General features: G+C 38.6%; 1 protein-coding gene across 1 annotated transcript in view; it reads right to left on the reverse strand.

Annotated features, from left to right (window-relative positions):
• LOC124805146 (odorant receptor coreceptor-like) overlaps nt 1-20,885 on the reverse strand; it is a 275,309-nt gene that overhangs the window by 96,898 nt on the left and 157,526 nt on the right. The window contains exons 4-5 of the mRNA XM_047265615.1: nt 6,548-6,647; nt 2,418-2,525 (exon numbers count right to left, since the gene is read on the reverse strand). Of these exons, the coding sequence (XP_047121571.1) occupies nt 2,418-2,525; nt 6,548-6,647 (208 nt within the window). The remainder of the gene's footprint in view (nt 1-2,417; nt 2,526-6,547; nt 6,648-20,885) is intronic.

The following is a 20,885-nucleotide window of genomic DNA, read 5'->3' on the forward strand; positions in this document are numbered from 1 at the left end:
GTTTGTGCAGGTATCGGTCCATGTGTGTCGGTTTTCAATACATGCTGTGTCCCAGGTTTTCGCCATCCCTTGTGACCAGCATGTCTAGAAGTAGCAGTTTTTTGTCCTTTTCTACTTCCGTGGTAAATTTTACGTTGGCATGGAGGCTGTTCAAGTGTCTTAGGAAGTTACTGAGCTGTTCTTCATCATGGCTCCACACAACAAAAGTATCACCAACATATCTGTACCACACCTTATCTTTGTAAGTCACCAAGTCCAGTGTCTGTGCTTCAAATTGTTCCATGAAGAAGTAGGCCACCACTGCCTCCTTTTTGGCACAAAAAACATTTAACTTTGGGGAATCATGCTCAAATTCAGTGCATTTGTGTGGATGATTTGTACCCCAGATCTGACAGTTATGCCCGTTCACTTTCTCATTAGTGTGAAAAGTGGCTCCTTTTCGAAGAACAGGCACTTCCTCTTCGGTCAATTGTCGTTCAGTGAGGTTGACCACTGTGTGTGACATGTTGGGAATCGCCTTGTCGGCCTGATTCCGGCATCTTTCAAACTTTTTCTTCTGTTGCTCAGTGCAGCACTCAAGTACGTTCTGCATACTTCTGTGAGTGATGCTGTCGATGCTGTCCCAGTCGTCTCGATGCATTCTGCTACTTAGTTGATAGAAAATGTCCAGAAGTTCCTGATCAGTTCTTGCCAAGTCTCTCCGTGTTGTATGAATTTGCTCATGAAGGAAAGCTCATTCCATTCTGTCATAGATACGATGTGCTTGGACAGTGGTGAATAGGCACTTACATTTCAAGAACTTCAGTGTAGCACCTTCATCTCAGCACTATGACAGAAAGGCGAGAGAGGACATCAATTGTGCTTTCTTCTTCCATTGTTGGTCAAGGTGTGGTACAGATATATCAATGATACTTTCATTGTGTGGAGCCATGGTGAAGAACAGCTCGGTGACTTCCTAAGACACTTGAACAGCCTCCATGCCAACATAAAATTTACCATGGAAGTAGAAAAGGACAAAAAACTGTCATTTCTAGATGTGCAGGTCACAAGGGATGGCAAAAACCTGGGACACAGCATGTGTCAAAAACTGACACACACGGACCGATACCCGCACAAACTATCAAACCACCACCCGAGCCAGAAAAGAGGCATGATTAGTACGCTTGTAACGCGAGCAGGACGAATATGTGAGCTGCAGCGCCTCAGACATGAAATGGAAAGTGTTCTGAGGAGCAATGGGTACTCTGCAAATTATATTAGAAGTGTAACAGAGCCAAACACTCGGCGAAGTAAGCAATCAGAAAAAGAAATGTCGGGTCTGGCCTGTCTGCCATACAATCCCAGAGTGATGGACAGAATCGGCTGTGTATTGTGCAAACATGGTGTAAAGACGATTTTCAAACCGACAAGGAAGATCAAAGAGTGTATTAGAGGCAAAGGAAAAAACGGACCCACTTACAATGTCGGGAATATACCGATACCATGCACATGGGGAAAAGTTTATGTCGGAATGATTGGACGATCCTTCAACACCAGGATCAAAGAACATAAGCGACATTGCAGGTTGGGGTAAGTGGAGAAATCAGCCGTGGCAGAGCATACACTAAGTTAGACCAACCACGTAATAAAATTCGCCGACACGGAAGTTCTGAATGTAGAGAAGCACTATCACACGCGCTTGTTCAGAGAAGCTGTAGAAATACAAAAACACACAAACAGCATCAACGAGAAAGTGGAAAGCCTTAAGGTAAATGGATCCTGGCTCCCCGTACTGCAATGAACAACTGTTGCAGGTAGCAAGAGGAGAACCGCATCGGAAATGACCGCGTAGAAGCCCTCAGACGTTGGCGCGCCAGGTACATATAGTCTGCGCCCGCGAGCTCGGCTCCAGTTCACCACCGGCAATGGAGGGTGAAGCTTTGACAATGCCAGCCACTCGTGCTGGCGAAACGTCAGCAAAATCATTAGATGAACATTGGCCGAAGAACCCAAAACAGAAGCCAACAGGCAGTTTGTCAATTGCCATTATTCTTTTTTCCTGAAGAGCTTGTTACTTATAAATTACATGACAGGGCACCAGTTAATTTTTATGGTTGTGGCTGTTGCTATTCATCTGAAAAACATGCTGCTATATTATAAAATGCCTTATCAGTAACATTCACTTGGTGCAGCTAAAGTCTCAAATTCTTTTGTTCTACTGTTGACCTTATTTCGGAAATCTCAACACAACTATGAGATTCACTGAAGACAACATGTGATGTTTTTGGCAGTTTGTATTCATCATAGAGAACAGTTGGTACTTGATGTTTCATATATTTGTCATAAATTGGGTATATGTTGAGTACCAAGAAATCATTTTCAGTCTGACAATGACTATGCAAAATTAGCAATTGTTACAGAGATAGGTCACTATTTACCTGATCAACTAATTTATCTCCACAGTCACACAGCAGAAACATCTGCAGTATAGAAACCAGTAGATATTCTGCAAGATTCACCACTTTTGCTGGAGAAGTTGGAGTCCCCTGAAATATTGTGCATGTTACAAAGCCTTGAAATCTAAAATATACATTATTGTCAGTACTTAATTGATAACTGTTTTCCATAAACAAAGTGTAACTTTTCCATGATAATGATGAGCTAACAGTTTGAAAAATATGTACATTCTGAAACATCACGCAGAGTAAGTACAGGAATGCAGTCTAACATCAACAAATGTAAATTTACTAATATGCTCCAATTAATTAGCATTGTGGAGTTTTATGACTTGAGAAGAAATTGTTGCATGAACATAATAAACTTAATTTTTTTAAAAAAAGAGTGTGGTTATAAAATTGGTCACACTATGTCCAACTGAGTAATTTATTCTGTCACCATAGAGATATTGAATATTTTAAATGAAGCAAGATACGAAGAACATCACACACACACACACACACACACACACACACACACACACACACACACACACACACACACACAGTGATTCATAGAGTATATGGTAGTGGGGTCAAACTATAACTACTTTTGTCTAAGAACCTAAAATACAGGATAAAACTTTCTGACTAGGTATGGAAGTCAAGATAACAGCCACTAGTATTAATTTGTTTATGAATTTTTGCAAGTTCTGATTGTATTAATTAATCTCATACTTCTTCAGTACGACCCAGATATTTGTGAATTAGTGCTACCAAACAAAATTGTAGCAATATCCAGATCAGTCTGAATTAAGTATATACCTGGTACAAAAAATTGGTACTTATTTCTTAATTGAGATAAAAATATACATTTTGTTTAACATAAAGAGCTGTGTCTGACTGGACAATTAGGAAGTCAAAATAGGAGCAGCATTGCCATACATAAATTCTGGAGAAACAGTGCATCAGACTATGAAACAGAAGAATTACATAGACTGAACTGTGAGCAAAAATGGCAGCAAGTTTGGATTTATTGCAGGTATGCTGAGGAATTGTAGTTTGTGTGTGAAAGAGATTGCTTGCAAAACACTTGAATGTTGCTCAAAGCATTTGGTTTCCTTGCAGATAAGACAAGCAGAGGACATGCAGAGGACATCAAGAAAGGCAATGTGCATAGTCAGGGGTCCAGTTTAAGCAACCACAGGGGCTCAAGTTTATGGAACTGTTGCCTCCATTTTGTTAACTTAATAAATTTTTAACTAAACATCTAAATGAAACAGTTTCGTCATAAATATTAACTTTAAATCCAAATGTAAAAACTTGTTCCATTCTCAACATATGTAATGCCAAACTGGTAACTAAGAAGTGCAATGAGCAACTTAGGCACTCTGCTAAAGAGTGCAAGCCTGAACTACAATTCAAACTCATTCCCATTAAACCTGAGGAGAATGGAGAGCCAAGAGACTGGATGATCCATTTTACATGAGGAGTCTAGTTTAAGACACTTTCCTCTAAGTTTTCTGTTTGTTTGTTGTAGTGAGTTTGTACAGCAGCATTAGCTTGTCTTTTATTCTTTTGTTTTGAACTGTTGTAGCAAAAGTCCAGATAAATTCCAAGCAGTTAATAGAAGTACAGTCACTTCCCCGAATGGACCATCTTTTAGGCATCCCTGGTACAAGTTCATCTGACAGAAAACCAACTGACTAGGCAGAATCTTTTGAAAGTAAACTGTTTAGGGCTGTAAAACATCAAAATCCAAAAAATTATCTTTTTCAATGGCAAAAATTGTTCTCTAGACAATGAGTCATTATCAGTCATAGAAAGGACTTGCATTACAATACTCCTACAACAAGTTTTACTGTGCTATAAAATCCCAAGCTTTTCATAGAGTCTTGAAAAAATTGTTCCTGACATCTGCAACAGAATTTATGAAAAAATCAAAATAAGTATTTTAGGTGCTCTCATGGTCTCTGTAACTTGTGGTATATGGAGCTATTTGCATAAAAATGTCTGGCTCCTGAGTTTTGCAATTCACTGGTTGTTTTCTGAAGCATTTTATAGGTTCTGACAGCAGAAGAATCATAGCAAGTTAGCTTAATACTCTTGCAGATCATTTATATATAGACAAAAGCAAAATACATTGACACATTCATGCCAGTGGCACTAACATGGTGAAAGGTGTTTGAGTGGCTAAGTATGATTCTGCTAAATATTTCATCCATTTGATTAAGAGGATTGCAATTGAGCCATTGAACATCCAGCCTGAAGAAGCGGGAATGACCAATAGTTGTCTGGTGACCACAGCTGACTAGAGATATTTCTAATTGGCCGTGCTCTTGATGTACTATAATCATTTGAGCTTAACTCAAGAAAACCTCATGGTGATTCAAAAGGAGCTAAATTTACCAGAGCATCAGTTTGTGCAAGATATCAGCATCAAATGACAAATTTTGGAATTGCGGGAATGAGGTGGCAACTGAAATTAATTATAGACAGCGTGATGGTCAGGGAAAAAACATGACTGCAAGCAAAATTGACCTTATACAGGGACTGTTCAAATCAACTGCAGTATCTGGCTGTCCGAAATGTGACATAGTACTTGAACTTGATAAAGTTTGCCAGAATTAATCTTTCAGCACCCTGCAGCAGTGTATGTAGTGACAAACTTTTCTCTGAAGCTGGCTTAATTTACAAAGACAAGCAAAATCACTTATTACCTGTTAATGCAAAGAAATTTGTGTTCATTCACCATAATTTGCCTCTTGTTCAGTACGAGATAGGCCAGATATTGAATAGTTTCTGCATGTCCATTTCATTTCTAATTTTAAGTTATAGTGCATTGGTTTAGGCTATAACTCTCTTGTTTAGCACACTCTTTCAGGACTTATTGTTGCAGCTACTCACTCACAACGTGAAGAGTAAATGTAAATAGTAATCTGCTCTAGCATTTCAAGCTAATGAACACTGGTTTAAAGTAACGTGTATGGACAATCACTATTTAAGATAAAACTCTACAGCTCTATAATAGGCAAAACTTCAGGTAGCAGGTGAAAAATGCTGACAGAATTTCAGACATATATCATGGTGGTGTGTGATTGTCTCCTCAGGCAAAAAGTGAGCCAAATTTGACCATATATTTTCACACTATGCAGAAAGCGTCACAAAATGTGTTACGGTGTTAGAAACAAAGTTCATAGGATAATGGTGTTAGGGATGTTCAAAAATCTGAATAATTTAACAATGAAATGTAAGCAGATAAAAAACTGTTAATTACTGGATGGGAGTAAACACAAACACAAATAAGATGAGAGAAACGCGTTTTCTCAGAATTGGCTGTTCCTTTCATGAAAGAAGAAGAAAAAAAAATAGGAAAAGGTTACAGAGGACACTAGTAGTAAGTATTGCGCAGGAGAACTGCCCAGGTATCGAAGTTACTGAAGGCAGAGGAGCAGCTGCCAGTGTCAGAGCAAGAATTCAAAAAGTCAATGGGGCATCCATTATGGAGGACAAAGAGATTTCCATAGCAAATAAACTATGAATGTTTAGAACAAATATGAAAGCAGTGCTGCTATATGGACGTGAACCTTGAAAGGTTATCTCTACAATCACCAAGAGTGTGCAAGTCTTCCTCAATAAATGTCTTTGGTAAATTCTTAAAACATTTTGGTCAAATGTGATATCCAGAGATGAGCTCTATGCTGGAACACACAATGTAAAAGGAAATGAGGAAGACCAAGGACATCATGGACGAGCACACTGGAAGAACAAGTGAAGAAAGAGAGGAAACCGTTTGCAGAGTTGAGTGTGTTGATGGAGCTTCGTCAAAGCACTATGTTCTGCATAAGCGCAACAGAAAATATGTAAGTAACACAGGTGAAAATTAAAATTAAATAAAAGTTTTATAGATGGCAGAAATAATCTGAAGGAGGTACAATATGAGGCTGGGGGGAAGGGGGACAGAGAGAGAGAGAGAGAGAGAGAGAGAGAGAGAGAGAGAGAGAGAGAGAGAGAGAGAGAGAGGAATGGGCAGAAGGACAGAAGACCTTGAGTATTAGTGTAGCTAGAAGCTAGTTAATATAGTACTCATTTCTTATAGTGAATTTATATCACATTTTTATCTTCGTACTTACAGATGTTACTTCAAATGCAGCAAAGCTGAATATGATGAGTAAGACACAGAAATTGATCATGAATGCAGACCAGTGCATAAATTCAATTTCAGAAATCATCCTGCAATAGCAAATATATGTTTGTCATATACAAAATTGAACTTGAACAGATAAATAGTTATGTTTTAGAATGACTTAATGCCCCGCAGCTCTCCATAAATTTACATTGGTTCATTTATACACTCATTGAGGATTTTTTTTACAGAACATCATACAAAAATCATTTTTGTTCAGATATTAACTATGTAAGGAAAAGATAGATTGCTACTTACCATAAACATGACACATTAAGTTGCAGATAGGCACAATTAAAAGACACATGTTAGCTTTCAGCTACATCCCTCATCAGACAAAGAAAGAGAAACACACACACACTTTCATTCACGCAAGCGAGCACACCTAATGCTCACATGACTGCCACATCTGGCAGCTCAGACCAAAATGCAACTGTCACGTGGATGGAATCAGCAATCTGGAGGGGGTGGGGAAAGAGAAGGGATAGCAGTCCATAGATGGAGGGAGAGAGGAGTGCTGGCTGGTGCAATGTGCATAGACTAGATTGCCAACAGGCACAGTGTTGGGAGGCTATGTGGCAGGGAGGTGGGGAGAGTGGAGAAAGGTGGTGGCAGGGAGGGGGGGGGGGGGGGGGGGGGAAGTGGAGAGAGGTGGGTGAGTGTGTAGGCAGAGGGCAGCACACAAAAAGGGTGGGAGGCAGGAATACTGAGAAAGTGATAGGTCAGAGGGGGTAGAAACTGTTGGCTGGAGGGTGTGGGGTCAGTATTTTACCAAAGATTGAGACTAGGATAGTTTTAGGAGTGGAGAATGTGTTGTAAGGATAACTGTCAGCTGCGCAGTTCACAAATTCTGGTGGTGGAGGGGAGGATCCAAATGGCTTGGATAGTGAAGCAGCCATTGAAATCAAGCATGTTATGTTCAGCTGCATCTTGTGCATAATGGAGAACGTAATGGATGGAATGTTTAAATGTTTAGAAATAGATCCTATCCTGTTCTAAAACAAAACAAATGACCTTCTAATGCTTGTAAAGGACTGTTTAAAAATGGCAATCTTCATTTATGACATAAGCATACTATTTGAGGACCCAAAGTCAATGGTACTGTGTACAGCACAAATTATGCTTGAAAAGTGTTATGACTAGTTTGTAGTGACATGATGTTTAATATTAACACTGGTATCTTCACTCATTATTTCAGCCTACGGTTATTTCTGTGATCTCTAACAATTAATGTCTCCATTTTATAAGAAGGGTTGAAAGTTCTTTAGCTATGTTCAGAATGAAATTATGAAATAGATTAGCAATGGAGTGTTGTAATCTGTTTCATTTTGATGACTCTGGAACATGTACTGGTAATAATATGATGTGAGATACATAAGTTTTCACAACATATACATTGTGTACACCTACTTGTAGTTACAGTGCCATATAAAATCCATCCTTGCCACTCACTACCCACATACTCCAAAATTAGGAAGCTCTACTGACCCAGCAACAAATGCCATAATTAATCCAGTCGTTACAAATTCACTGCTAATCTGACAGAAGAATCTATAAGTGTGGTTCACACAACTGGAGAGCCAATGAGTCCAGACCCACTGGACAAGATCAGGTAAAACTATGTGGTTTCTGCCTTCAGATTAGATTAGATTAGATTAGATTAGATTAATACTAGTTCCATGGATCATGAATACGATATTTCGTAATGATGTGGAACGAGTCGAATTTTCCAATACATGACATAATTAGGTTAATTTAACAACATACTTAAGTTAATATAACAACTTTATTTTTTGTGTTTTTTTGTTTTTCTTTATTTTTATTTTTTTATTTTATTTTTTTCTTTTTTTTGTTTTTTTTTTCTTTTTTTTCTTAATTTATATCTAAAAATTCCTCTATGGAGTAGAAGGAGTTGTCATTCAGAAATTCTTTTAAATTCTTCTTAAATACTTGTTGGTTATCTGTCAGACTTTTGATACTATTTGGTAAGTGACCAAAGACTTTAGTGCCAGTATAATTCACCCCTTTCTGTGCCAAAGTTAGATTTAATCTTGAATAGTGAAGATCGTCCTTTCTCCTAGTATTGTAGTTATGCACACTGCTATTACTTTTGAATTGGGTTTGGTTGTTAATAACAAATTTCATAAGAGAGTATATATACTGAGAAGCTACTGTGAATATCCCTAGATCCTTAAATAAATGTCTGCAGGATGATCTTGGGTGGACTCCAGCTATTATTCTGATTACACGCTTTTGTGCAATAAATACTTTATTCCTCAGTGATGAATTACCCCAAAATATGATGCCATATGAAAGCAATGAGTGAAAATAGGCGTAGTAAGCTAATTTACTAAGATGTTTATCACCAAAATTTGCAATGATCCTTATTGCATAAGTAGCTGAACTCAAACGTTTCAGCAGATCATCAATGTGTTTCTTCCAATTTAATCTCTCATCAATGGACATACCTAAAAATTTGGAATATTCTACCTTAGCTATATGCTTCTGATTAAGGCCTATATTTATTAATGGCGTCATACCATTCACTGTACGGAACTGTATGTACTGTGTCTTATCAAAATTCAGTGAGAGTCCATTTACAAGGAACCACTTAGTAATTTTCTGAAAGACAGTATTGACAATTTCATCAGTTAATTCTTGTTTGTCAGGTGTGATTACTATACTTGTATCATCAGCGAAGAGAACTAACTTTGCCTCTTCATGAATATAGAATGGCAAGTCATTAATATATAATAAGAACAACAAAGGACCCAAGACTGACCCTTGTGGAACCCCATTCTTGATAGTGCCCCAGTTTGAGGAATGTGCTGATCTTTGCATGTTACGAGAACTACTTATTTCAACTTTCTGCACTCTTCCAGTTAGGTACGAATTAAACCATTTGTGCACTGTCCCACTCATGCCACAATACTTGAGCTTGTCTAGCAGAATTTCATGATTTACACAATCAAAAGCCTTTGAGAGATCACAAAAAATCCCAATGGGTGGTGTTTGGTTATTCAGATCATTCAAAATTTGACTGGTGAAAGCATATATGGCATTTTCTGTTGAAAAACCTTTCTGGAAACCAAACTGACATTTTGTTAGTACTTCATTTTTACAGATATGTGAAGCTACTCTTGAATACATTACTTTCTCAAAAATTTTTGATAAAGCTGTTAGAAGGGAGATTGGACGGTGATTGTTGACATCAGATCTATCCCCCTTTTTATGCAAAGGTATAACAATAGCATATTTCAGTCTATCAGGGAAAATGCCCTGTTCCAGAGCGCTATTACACAGGTGGCTGAGAATCTTACTTATCTGTTGAGAACAAGCTTTTAGTATTTTGCTGGAAATGCCATCAATTCCATGTGAGTTTTTGCTTTTAAGCAAGTTTATTATTTTCCTAATTTCAGAGGGAGAAGTGGGTGAGATTTCAATTGTATCAAATTGCATAGGTATGGCCTCTTCCATTAACAGCCTAGCATGTTCTAATGAACACCTGGATCCTACTAAATCCACAACATTTAGAAAATGATTATTAAAAATATTTTCAACTTCTGACTTTTTGTTCGTAAAGTTTTCATTCAATTTGATGGTAATACTGTCTTCCTCTGCTCTTGGTTGACCTGTTTCTCTTTTAATAATATTCCAAATTGTTTTAATTTTCAATGACCAAATGGTCACAGTAATAAAGGCCATCGTAGATTCCCCACCCACTGTGGACAAATACAGTACTATCAAACATGCACTGGTCAGTCATCTGACATGGACAAGTGCTAAACGCCTTGAAAACTCCCTATGAACTAAATAATTCAATGATTTTACGTCACATCAACTACATCATTGTTATTAAATGCTAGCAGGTAACAAAGTGACTGTAGATATATTATGAAATATTTGGCAGCCATTATTTCACTGTGTCCTTCTTGTTTGAGAGATACTCAGTACAAAGCACAAAAACCATATGTGCAATTCCAGAGAGAGACGGGCAACTTACTTCTTTCACTTCCTGCAACTCTTTCTATTTGCTGTCAAAGAACAGTAGGAACTGTTTTAGGACCAAAAACATGGTCCACTCAGGCAGTAATCTTAGCTAATTCTGACCATCAGTCATTTTCGGGGACATATCACAAGCCTCAAGCTTCATATCATATTTGGCTAAATAGCCACGCATGTAACGGCACTCATCGTTTTTATTTTATTTTGTGTGTAGCACAAATATGATCCAATACTACACTAGGTTACATCTATTAGTAATACACATGCAGAAAGCTGTGCTGCAACAAATGTACTGGCTATTTGCTCAAATATGATATGTGTTTTCATTCTTAAAAACAATTTTGATATGTGAACTTTATTAGTGAAGTGAAAGCATTAGGGGCTGAAGCATGTAGACAGTGTTTGTATTCACATGGTGTACTGCAAAGACCACACAAAGGGAAGAAAGTGAAATATTGCACAACTGGATTGAGCTTGTACTCAAAACAGGTGAACATTGTCCTTTAGACAGCAGGAAATGTATTTTACTGGCACTGGCTTTAGATGGAATTATGTTGCAGCATGAAATAAAAATATGCAGTGTTAGTCACATACATATAGCCAGATAACTACCCAGTACTAAACACTTTATGAAATTCATCTGTCTCCTGTCCAAATTCATAGAGAGATACGGTTGATAATTCATTAACTCTTTCAGAGAGTTGGTCTGTTTTGGCTACATTTTTATGTAGTAGAGAGTAGAAACAACTTGCCAGCAGTATAAATCACACCATACCATTTTGCTTGATTGATGGTGCAGAAACATTGTACTAGACCAAAAAGGATCTACGGAATTTGTGATAGAGAAGTAATCTCTTGGGGGTAGGGAAAATGCTTTTCCTGAACAACATCTGAATATCTGCCACTGCTGAAAGAAAATTTGAGATATTTTTAACAGCCTGTTCTTTTTAAATTTTATACAAATGAAAGAACCAAAAGCTTCCAGAATTTTAAAAGTTTGTGTTACTCAAACATACAAAGAAATAATTTAGCATTGTGAAGTTACGTAGTAGTATAGCTCTCATTGTGAACATTCTCTCATTTCATTTTCTCATTTTCAGTAAAAATAAGAGCATTTTATTGAAGAACATTGTACACACACATTGTGGAAATTACTGTATCCAAGGGGGTGAAGAAACTTGTCATTTAACATTTTCTTACGATTGCATCATGAAAGAGAAGCTTTTTTGGATGTGGAACGAGTCAAGATATACATTAATAAAAGAGAAGCAATTCATAGGAAGTTATTCTGTACAATATATTAACAATAAACTATTACCATAATGTTTAATACACTGCTGGAAAAAAGTAGTACACCTGGAAAGACTGTGTCAGCTTTGATCTGATGACAGCATATGCCACCTGGCGTATAATAGATTTACTGATAATGGTTTCAACATTGTCTGCCAACAGACAGCATAGTGGCATAACTATCGTAGCACCATCTGTCTACCTTCTAGTAGGGAATGCTCATAACCAGAAGGCTCAGTGTGGTGCATACGTGTGAAGCAAGCAGGCAACCATGCTGCGGAGATGCACTTATGCTTCCTACAGCCAACTGAGGGAGTTTGAAAGAGGTCAAATTGTGGCCTTCCAAGTGGCAGGATGGTCCTTTTGGAGAGTTGCCACATTCAAGTTGGACATGCTGCGTCAGATGCGCAATAGTGCCTGGTCCTTGTGGTTAATGGGACCAGGCAGACAGTTTTTTTTTTTTTTTTAGGTTAAAACCAAAGTCAAGAAAATAGAATAAACGAAACTTCATGTATAGTAAATAGGGATTATGTGCGTGTGTGCGTGTGTATACCTGTCCTTTTTTCCCCCTAAGGTAAGTCTTTCCGCTCCCGGGATTGGAATGACTCCTTACCCTCTCCCTTAAAACCCACTTCCTTTCGTCTTCCCCCCTCCTTCCCTCTTTCCTGATGAGGTAACAGTTTGTTGCGAAAGCTTGAATTTTGTGTGTATGTTTGTGTTTGTTTGTGTGTCTATCGACCTGCCAGCGCTTTCGTTCGGTAAGTCACCTCATCTTTGTTTTTATATATAATTTTTCCCACGTGGAATGTTTCCTTCTATTATATTAAAATTATGATAAATTATACATGGAATACAATTTTTTTTAAATTACAATAAAATCTGAATATTATTTATTATTATTGTTTTTATCCCACTCAGATGGTCAGATCACTAAAAAATTCATCAACAGAGTAATAACATTTCTGCACCAGGGTGCTGTACAATTCTCTTTTTACTGCCTCAGTTTGGACCTTTCTAAAATTCGTGTCTTTCAGTTTATTGTGTACTTTCATTACCATATATTGTGGAGTCTGTGCAAAAAGATTAAGCCTGTGTATAGGCAGCATGAAGCTTTCTTTGTTTCTAGTTTTGTAACTATGCTGGAAATTATTTGACAAAAAGAGTTTAGGGTTATTACTTGTGAAAAGAATTATTTCATACAGATACAATGAGGGAACACTTACAGGGTTATTACAAATGACTGAAGCGATTTCACAGCTCTACAATAACTTTATTATTTGAGATATTTTCACAATACTTTGTACACACATAAAAAAACTCAAAAAGTTTTTTTAGGCATTCACAAATGTACGATATGTGCCCCTTTAGTGATTCGGCAGACATCAAGCCGATAATCAAGTTCCTCCCACACTCGGCACAGCATGTCCCGATCAATGAGTTCGAAAGCATCGTTGATGCGAGCTTGCAGTTCTGGCACGTTTCTTGGTAGAGGAGGTTTAAACAATGAATCATTCACATAACCCCACAGAAAGAAATCGCATGGGGTTAAATCGGGAGAGCGTGGAGGCCATGACATGAATTGCTGATCATGATCCCCACCACGACCGATCCATCGGTTTTCCATTCTCCTGTTTAAGAAATGCCGAACATCATGATTGAAGTACGGTGGAGCACCATCCTGTTGAAAGATGAAGTCGGCGCTGTCGGTCTCCAGTTGCGGCATGAGCCAATTTTCCAGCATGTCCAGATACACGTGTCCTGTAATGTTTTTTTCGCAGAAGAAAAAGGGGCCGTAAACTTTAAACCGTGAGATTGCACAAAACACGTTAACTTTTTGTGAATTGCGAATTTGCTGCACGAATGCGTGAGGATTCTCTACCGCCCAGATTCGTACATTGTGTCTGTTCACTTCACCATTAAGAAAAAATGTTGCTTCATCACTGAAAACAAGTTTCGCACTGAACGCATCCTCTTCCATGAGCTGTTGCAACCGCGCCGAAAATTCAAAGCATTTGACTTTGTCATCGGCTGTCAGGGCTTGTAGCAATTGTAAACAGTAAGGCTTCTGCTTTAGCCTTTTCCGTAAGATTTTCCAAACCGTTGGCTGTGATACGTTTAGCTCCCTGCTTGCTTTATTCGTCGACTTCCGGCTTGCTTTATTCGTCGACTTGCGCGGGCTACGTGTGAAATTTGCCCGCATGCGTTCAACCGTTTCTTCGCTCACTGCAGGCCGACCCGTTGATTTCCCCTTACAGAGGCATCCAGAAGCTTTAAACTGTGCATACCATCACCGAGTGGAGTTAGCAGTTGGTGGATCTTTGTTGAACTTCGTCCTGAAGTGTCATTGCACTGTTATGACTGACTGATGTGAGTGCATTTCAAGCACGACATACGCTTTCTTGGCTCCTGTCGCCATTTTGTCTCACTGCGCTCTCAAGCGCTCTGGCGGCAGAAACCTGAAGTGCAGCTTCAGCTGAACAAAACTTTGAGTTTTTCTACGTATCTGTAGTGTGTCGTGATCATATGTCAATGAATGGAGCTACAGTGAATTTATGAAATCGCTTCAATCATTTGTAATAGCCCTGTAGTATCTTAAGATCTCTTTAATAATCTCAAAAATAAGAATGGTAGTGATATACTTTGTCTGTCTGAACACCATGTGACTGTGGGGATGGAAAGCATCAGTATAAATGGGTATAATTTAGCATCTTACACTTGCAGATCTAGTATGGATAAACGAGTAGTTGCCATTTACACAAAACAAGGGTATAAGTACAAAACAGTAGAAGTAACCAAATTTTGTGTCGATCAGCACTTTGAAGTTTGTGCATATGAACTACAGCTAGATAATGTAGTGTTGATATTAGCCACAGTGTACAGGCCCCCATTAGGAGATTGGGAGCTATTCGTAAAAAAGTTTGACTCCCTATTATGCTGTCTGTTAGACAAAAAGAAGTTATTAATCTGTGGTGATTTAAATATAAACGTTCTAAGCAGTTCTGATAGGAAACATAAACAAGAAGTGTTGTTAATAATATATAACTTACAATCAGTGATCAAGTTCCCTATTTGTATAGCTCAAGACAGTAGCACTCTAATAGATTATGTATTTGTGAAGCAAGAGGATGTAAAACTAACACATGCTTTCCCTGTGATAAATGGATTATCAGACCACGATGCACACAACTGATTAACATAGAAAGCTTAGCAGGGTGAACAATTCAGAAACCATTAAGTAAAAGTGTAAGGCTGGGCAACCCAGTATCTGTAGAGCACTTCAGAGAAAGTATAAGAAATGTTAATTGTGGAGATGTATATAACGAGCCAAATAACAATGATAAATGCAATATATTTCTTGATAAATTTATATCCCTTTTTGAACACTGTTGCCCCCCAAAAATTACTAAATGTAACACTAAACAGTTTTCAAAGAAACCTTGGGTCACTACAGGTATTAAAGTGTCTTCAGAAAGGAAAAGAAAATTGTTATGAGGCAGCAAGAATTAGTAATGACTCAGAAGTAATTTTACAGTATAAAAAATATTGTAACATCCTGAGAAAAGTTGTCAGAGAATCAAAAAATATGTATATTAGAGATGAAATTAACATCTCAGGCAATAAAATCAAATCAGTATCGAATGTTGTTAGAAGAGAGAGAAGAAAAGTAACCACTGCAGTAGATAGTATTACTAGTAACAGGAATGAGACCATCTTAACCAAGAGTACACAAGTAGCTAATGTATTTAACAACCATTTCTTAAGTGTAGGTGAAAAAATTGGTGAGAATAGTTCAGAAGAAAAAGCCATGCAGTATATGGAAGAGTCAGTTTTGAGAAACCCTAGTCAGATTAATTTTTATCTAACCTCTTGTAAAATAAGGAATATCATCAAATCTCTGAAAACTAAATGTTTTGTTGGAGTAGATGACATCTCTAGATATTAAAACAATGTGGAGCAGTTATAACAAATGTTCTGAGCCACATCAGTAAAGCAACCGTAGCTCAAAAGTATTTTCCCAGACAGGTTAAAATATGCCATTGTCAAGCCTCTCTACAAAAAAGGGGACACCACAGGTGTAAATAATTACCAGCCAGTATCCTTGCTCAGATCATTTTCAAAAATTGTCGAGGAAGTAATGTACTGAAGAGTGGTTAACCATCTCAGCAGGAATTTGATACTTAGTAAATCACAGTTTGGATTTAAAAAATGCTGTTCCACTGAGGCAGGGTTTGATCACGTGTCCCCTCCTGTTCTTGATACATTCGAACGGCCTCCCTTCTTATCTGAAACAAGAAGCTAAACTGACAATGTTTGCTGATGATACAAGTGAAACAAACTCCAATAGAAAATGGTACAAATAATATCTTTGGAAAAGTTATTGATTGGTTTTCTGCGAATGGGCTTGCTCTGAACTTAGAAAAAACACAGTACATCTAATTTTCTACTGCAAGGAGTACAGTTTCTTGAATAAATATATTACATACCAACAGAAGTCAGTAGCCAGTGTAGAGCATACTAAGTTTTTGGGTGTACATATAGATGAGAATCTTAATTGGAAAATTCATATTTTGGATTTCCTAAAGCGACTAGGTTCAGCAACATTTGCAATTGGAATAATTGCTAATTTTGAGTATAACTTATAGAAATCTAAAAGCTAACATATTTTAAATACTTTCACTCTATGAAGTCACATGGAATAATGTTGTTGTTGTTGTGGTCTTCAGTCCTGAGACTGGTTTGATGCAGCTCTCCATGCTACTCTATCCTGTGCAAGCTTCTTCATCTCCCAATACGTACTGCAGCCTACATACTTCTGAATCTGTTTAGTGTATTCATCTCTTGGTCTCCCTCTATGATTTTTACCCTCCAAGCTGCCCTCCAATACTAAATTGGTGATCCCTTGATGCCTCAGAACATGTCCTACCAACCGATCCCTTCTTCTAGTCAAGTTGTGCCACAAACTCCTCTTCTCCCCAATCCTATTCAATACCTCCTCATTAGTTATGTGATCTACCCATCTAATCTTCAGCATTCTTCTGTAGCACCACATTTCAAAGGCTTCTATTCTCTTCTTGTCCAAACTATTTATTGTCCATGTTTCACTTCCACACATGGCTACACTCCATACAAATACTTTCAGAAATGACTTCCTGACATTTAAATCTATACTCGATGTCAACAAATTCCTCTTCTTGAGAAATGCTTTCCTTGCTGTTGTCAGTCTACATTTTATATCCTCTCTACTTCGACCATCATCAGTTACTTTGCTCCACAAATAGCAAAACTCCTTTACTACTTTAAGTGTCTCATTTCCTAATCTAATACCTTCAGCATCGCCCGACTTAATTCGACTACATTCCATTATCCTCGTTTTGCTTTTGTTGATGTTCATCTTATATCCTCCCTTCAAGACACTGTCCATTCCATTCAACTGCTCTTCCAAGTCCTTTTTTGGTGTAAATCAACACTTGGGCAAAAAGTATTCAATGCACAAACGAAAATGGTTAGAATAATGTGTGGGGCACATAGTCGCACATCTTGTAGGCATCTCCTAAAAAAGGTAGGAATTCTTACAACAACCTCACAGTACATTTACTCAGTAATGAAATTTGTACTCAACAACATGGAGCAGTTTAAAAACAACAGTGACATTCACGACTGTAATACCGCAAGAAAGAAAGACTTACACTATCCTCTACTTGACCCATCTTTGGCACAGAAAGGTGTCAAATATGCTGCTTTAAAACTTTTCAATAAATTACCAGATGAAATAAAATGTCTGACAGACAGCAGTAACAGTTTTAAAGATAAATTTGTAGCGGTTCCACCTGCTTTTATTTCTTCATTTGTTGTCATCGGTGTAGACGTACTGGCTGAAATAGGGGGTTGTAATTTAGACACTGACTGCTGTAAATAATGTAGTCGACAGGTGCACAGTTGCATTTCACTGTCTTTTACTTTCACTTTTCTCACCCCCCCCCCCCCTCCCCGTATACAAATTTATATGATCAGTGCACTATTGTTTAAACTTTCCATAAGCCTAGTTAATACTTTGCAGGCGAACCTCCACATACTGCTACAATAGTTTACTGTTGGACATCTACGAGCAATAAAAACATAACCACATAATTCACAGTTTTTAAAGAATAAGCAGGTATGTATGGAGCAGACACTGTCACTCTTTTTACACATGGCCTAACTGTTTATCACTTAGTTCACTGTTAAGTCGATCATTGTTGTCGTTCTAAGCAACACAAGTTCCCCGTCTGAAACTCAGTGGTGGACTGTCTGACTTGTGACCAAAAATTGGACCCTTGTATATCATCACAATAATAGGTACTGAAACTATACAGTGTTTAAAGTTAAATTTACAGAAATTACAATTAAAACTTAACTCGTTAAATTAACTGAATACATCGAAAAATTCTGTCGTTTTAACAGTTTCTTCTACTACAAGAGTTAGGCCTAAATATTTGTTTAAATCATGAAATTAAGAAATATAAGTACACAAACAATACTTTTTACAAAACTGAAAAGTACTTGGGAATTAATTAAGGTCTGGCTTTGCTAACATGTTTTCAAATAGAGCTAAATAGATACTTTGTAAGATTACTAGTATTTCGTCTTCCAAATGCTTATAATTAGTACAGAATTAATATTTGTTTATAAGTCAACAATAGAATCTAAGTTACAAAACACTTACTGATTTCACCCTATTACAAAACATACTAGCTAGTAATAGTCAAAATAAATTAGAAAATCACTTACATATCTAAAACTAAGCACAAAATTAGATCTGGTTTTATATTATTTAAAACTGAGGGCCCACCTTTCTCTTGTATGAAAAAGCATATTCTATTCACGTTTTAAGGAGGTAGCTGGTAAAACAAGAGGAGAATTAAAATTGTCCCAGCTTGCTTTGTCACATCACCATCTCGTTGGATTGAAGAGATAGATATTGCCAATAGCTAACTGGACAATTCAATGACCACAATTGATGCCAGAAATTGGGTTTAACAATGTACACACAAAAAATATTACATAATATGGGAAATAGGAATACAGATAACAGTATATGCAACAAACTGTTCCCATAAATGTCTATACATGCATATATTTCAGCACAAAGAAAGATATTTGTGTACACTGTACAAGGTACAAATTCTGACTGATACATTAACATGGTGGCTCGTCAGAGCAGCTAGAGTTGAAAGATCATCCTTTACGTGGTCAATGTGACCTACTGACAACACACAGCCCCCCCCCCTCCCCCCCCCCCCCCCCCCCCCCCCCCCAATCCCCCTGCTGTACAGCCTGTGAGGCCTGGGGGAGGTCGTGTGGGTGTCAGTGTTGGAGTGAGTAGTGTGATGTGGCAGGCACACGACTGGAAGCTCCATCTCAGTCAGGGCAATGTACGAAGGCGTGGTGATGGGCTGCAGGTCCACAACGTAATCAGACAGCCAGCAGGGGTGGACAATGCGTCGTCCGGCCTGGGAGTAGACGTGTGGGGAGGGGTACGGCATGCCTGCCCCTAATGCAGATTGAGATATCTGAGGAGATGAATGCACGAACACTTGATGGATTGCACTCTTGGGGGAGGGACAGGGTATGCACTATCTTGAAATCTAGTTCCTCGTTGAGTGTCAAGTCTGCAGTGTCTGTAAGGAGCACGAGCACATGGTTGTTGAAAGTGACAATCGACATGTCATCAACGTGGTTAGGTGGTACATTGCAGCGCAAGTTGAAAGTTGGGGAGCAAGTCTCTCCAGTAGATGAAACGTCATCAAAACTGTGCATGGGGTTGATGAAATGATTGGGAAACCTGCAAACTGCGGTGAAGAATCATCAGAAGGAGAAGACCCTACCATGGGTTAGCTAACTCATTATTGGGCTCGGCAATGGAAAATTCGTCCAGATGGTCTGATTGGGATGGCAGAGGGGCATCGGAGTCCACGAAAGCAGGCTTGAGCCTGTGTAGTGAATCGATCTGAGGGTGATCTTTAACCAAATGTCGAACGTCGTCTTGCCCCTGTGGAGTACTTCAAAGGGGCCGAGGTATGGGGGTTGCAGGGGTTGTCTAACGGAATCACCCCCGAGCATAAAGTGGGAGCATGTGTTGAGTGTGGTTGGCACGTAAGTGTCCGGCGGGGGAATGACTGACAGACGGGTGTAGTCGTGCATGTCTAACATGGGCGCGCATTCTACTAATAAAGTCTGGGGAAGTGGGGAAATCCTTAGGTGCTTAAGGCAGGATAAATTCTCCAGGTAGAACTGGGTTCTCACCGAAAAAGAATTCGGAGATGGTTCCCTGTAAGTCAGGTTTAAAGGTCGAATGGAGACCGAGTAACACCCAAGAAAGTGCCTCAGACCAGAGGCGGTCATGGCACCTGAGTGCTATTTTAAGGGTGTGGTGCCATCGTTCCACTAAACCGTTGTATTGTGGGTAGTAGGCTGTGGTATGAATTTTTTTGATACTGCAAAGGTTACATAGAACCGTGAAAAGTGCAGACCCGAACTGTCGACCCTGGTCGGTGGTGATGGTGGATGGGCAACCAAACCTAGCGGCCATGATGAGACAAATCCCTTGACTACAGTTTCTGCTGTGATGTTGGGTAAAGGAACAGCTTCCACCCAACGAGAGATGCGGTAAATTGTGGAGAGGATATATCTGTGGCCTTCTGATGCTGGCAGAGGGCCAATAAGGTGGATATGTACATGACGAAAATGTCCTTGCGGAACGTCAAACTTGCCAAGGAGGCGAGAGGTGTGTCATCTGAATTTGTTGCGTTGGCAGGAAATGCATCTGCGTGCCCAGGTTTGACAGTTCTGTTTAACATTTTTCCAAACAAAACACTCAGTGATGAGGCATGTGGTGTCGCGGACGCCAGGGTGGGTGAGGTTATGGAAGGTGTCAAAGGCTTGTCGGTGCAACATGGGAGGGAGCAACGGCTGCAGAGTGCCGGTAGAAGACTCACACCACATTTAGTCTG

This window comes from Schistocerca piceifrons, chromosome 7 (genome assembly GCF_021461385.2).
Source record: "Schistocerca piceifrons isolate TAMUIC-IGC-003096 chromosome 7, iqSchPice1.1, whole genome shotgun sequence".
NCBI classification, from domain to species: Eukaryota; Metazoa; Arthropoda; class Insecta; order Orthoptera; family Acrididae; genus Schistocerca; species Schistocerca piceifrons.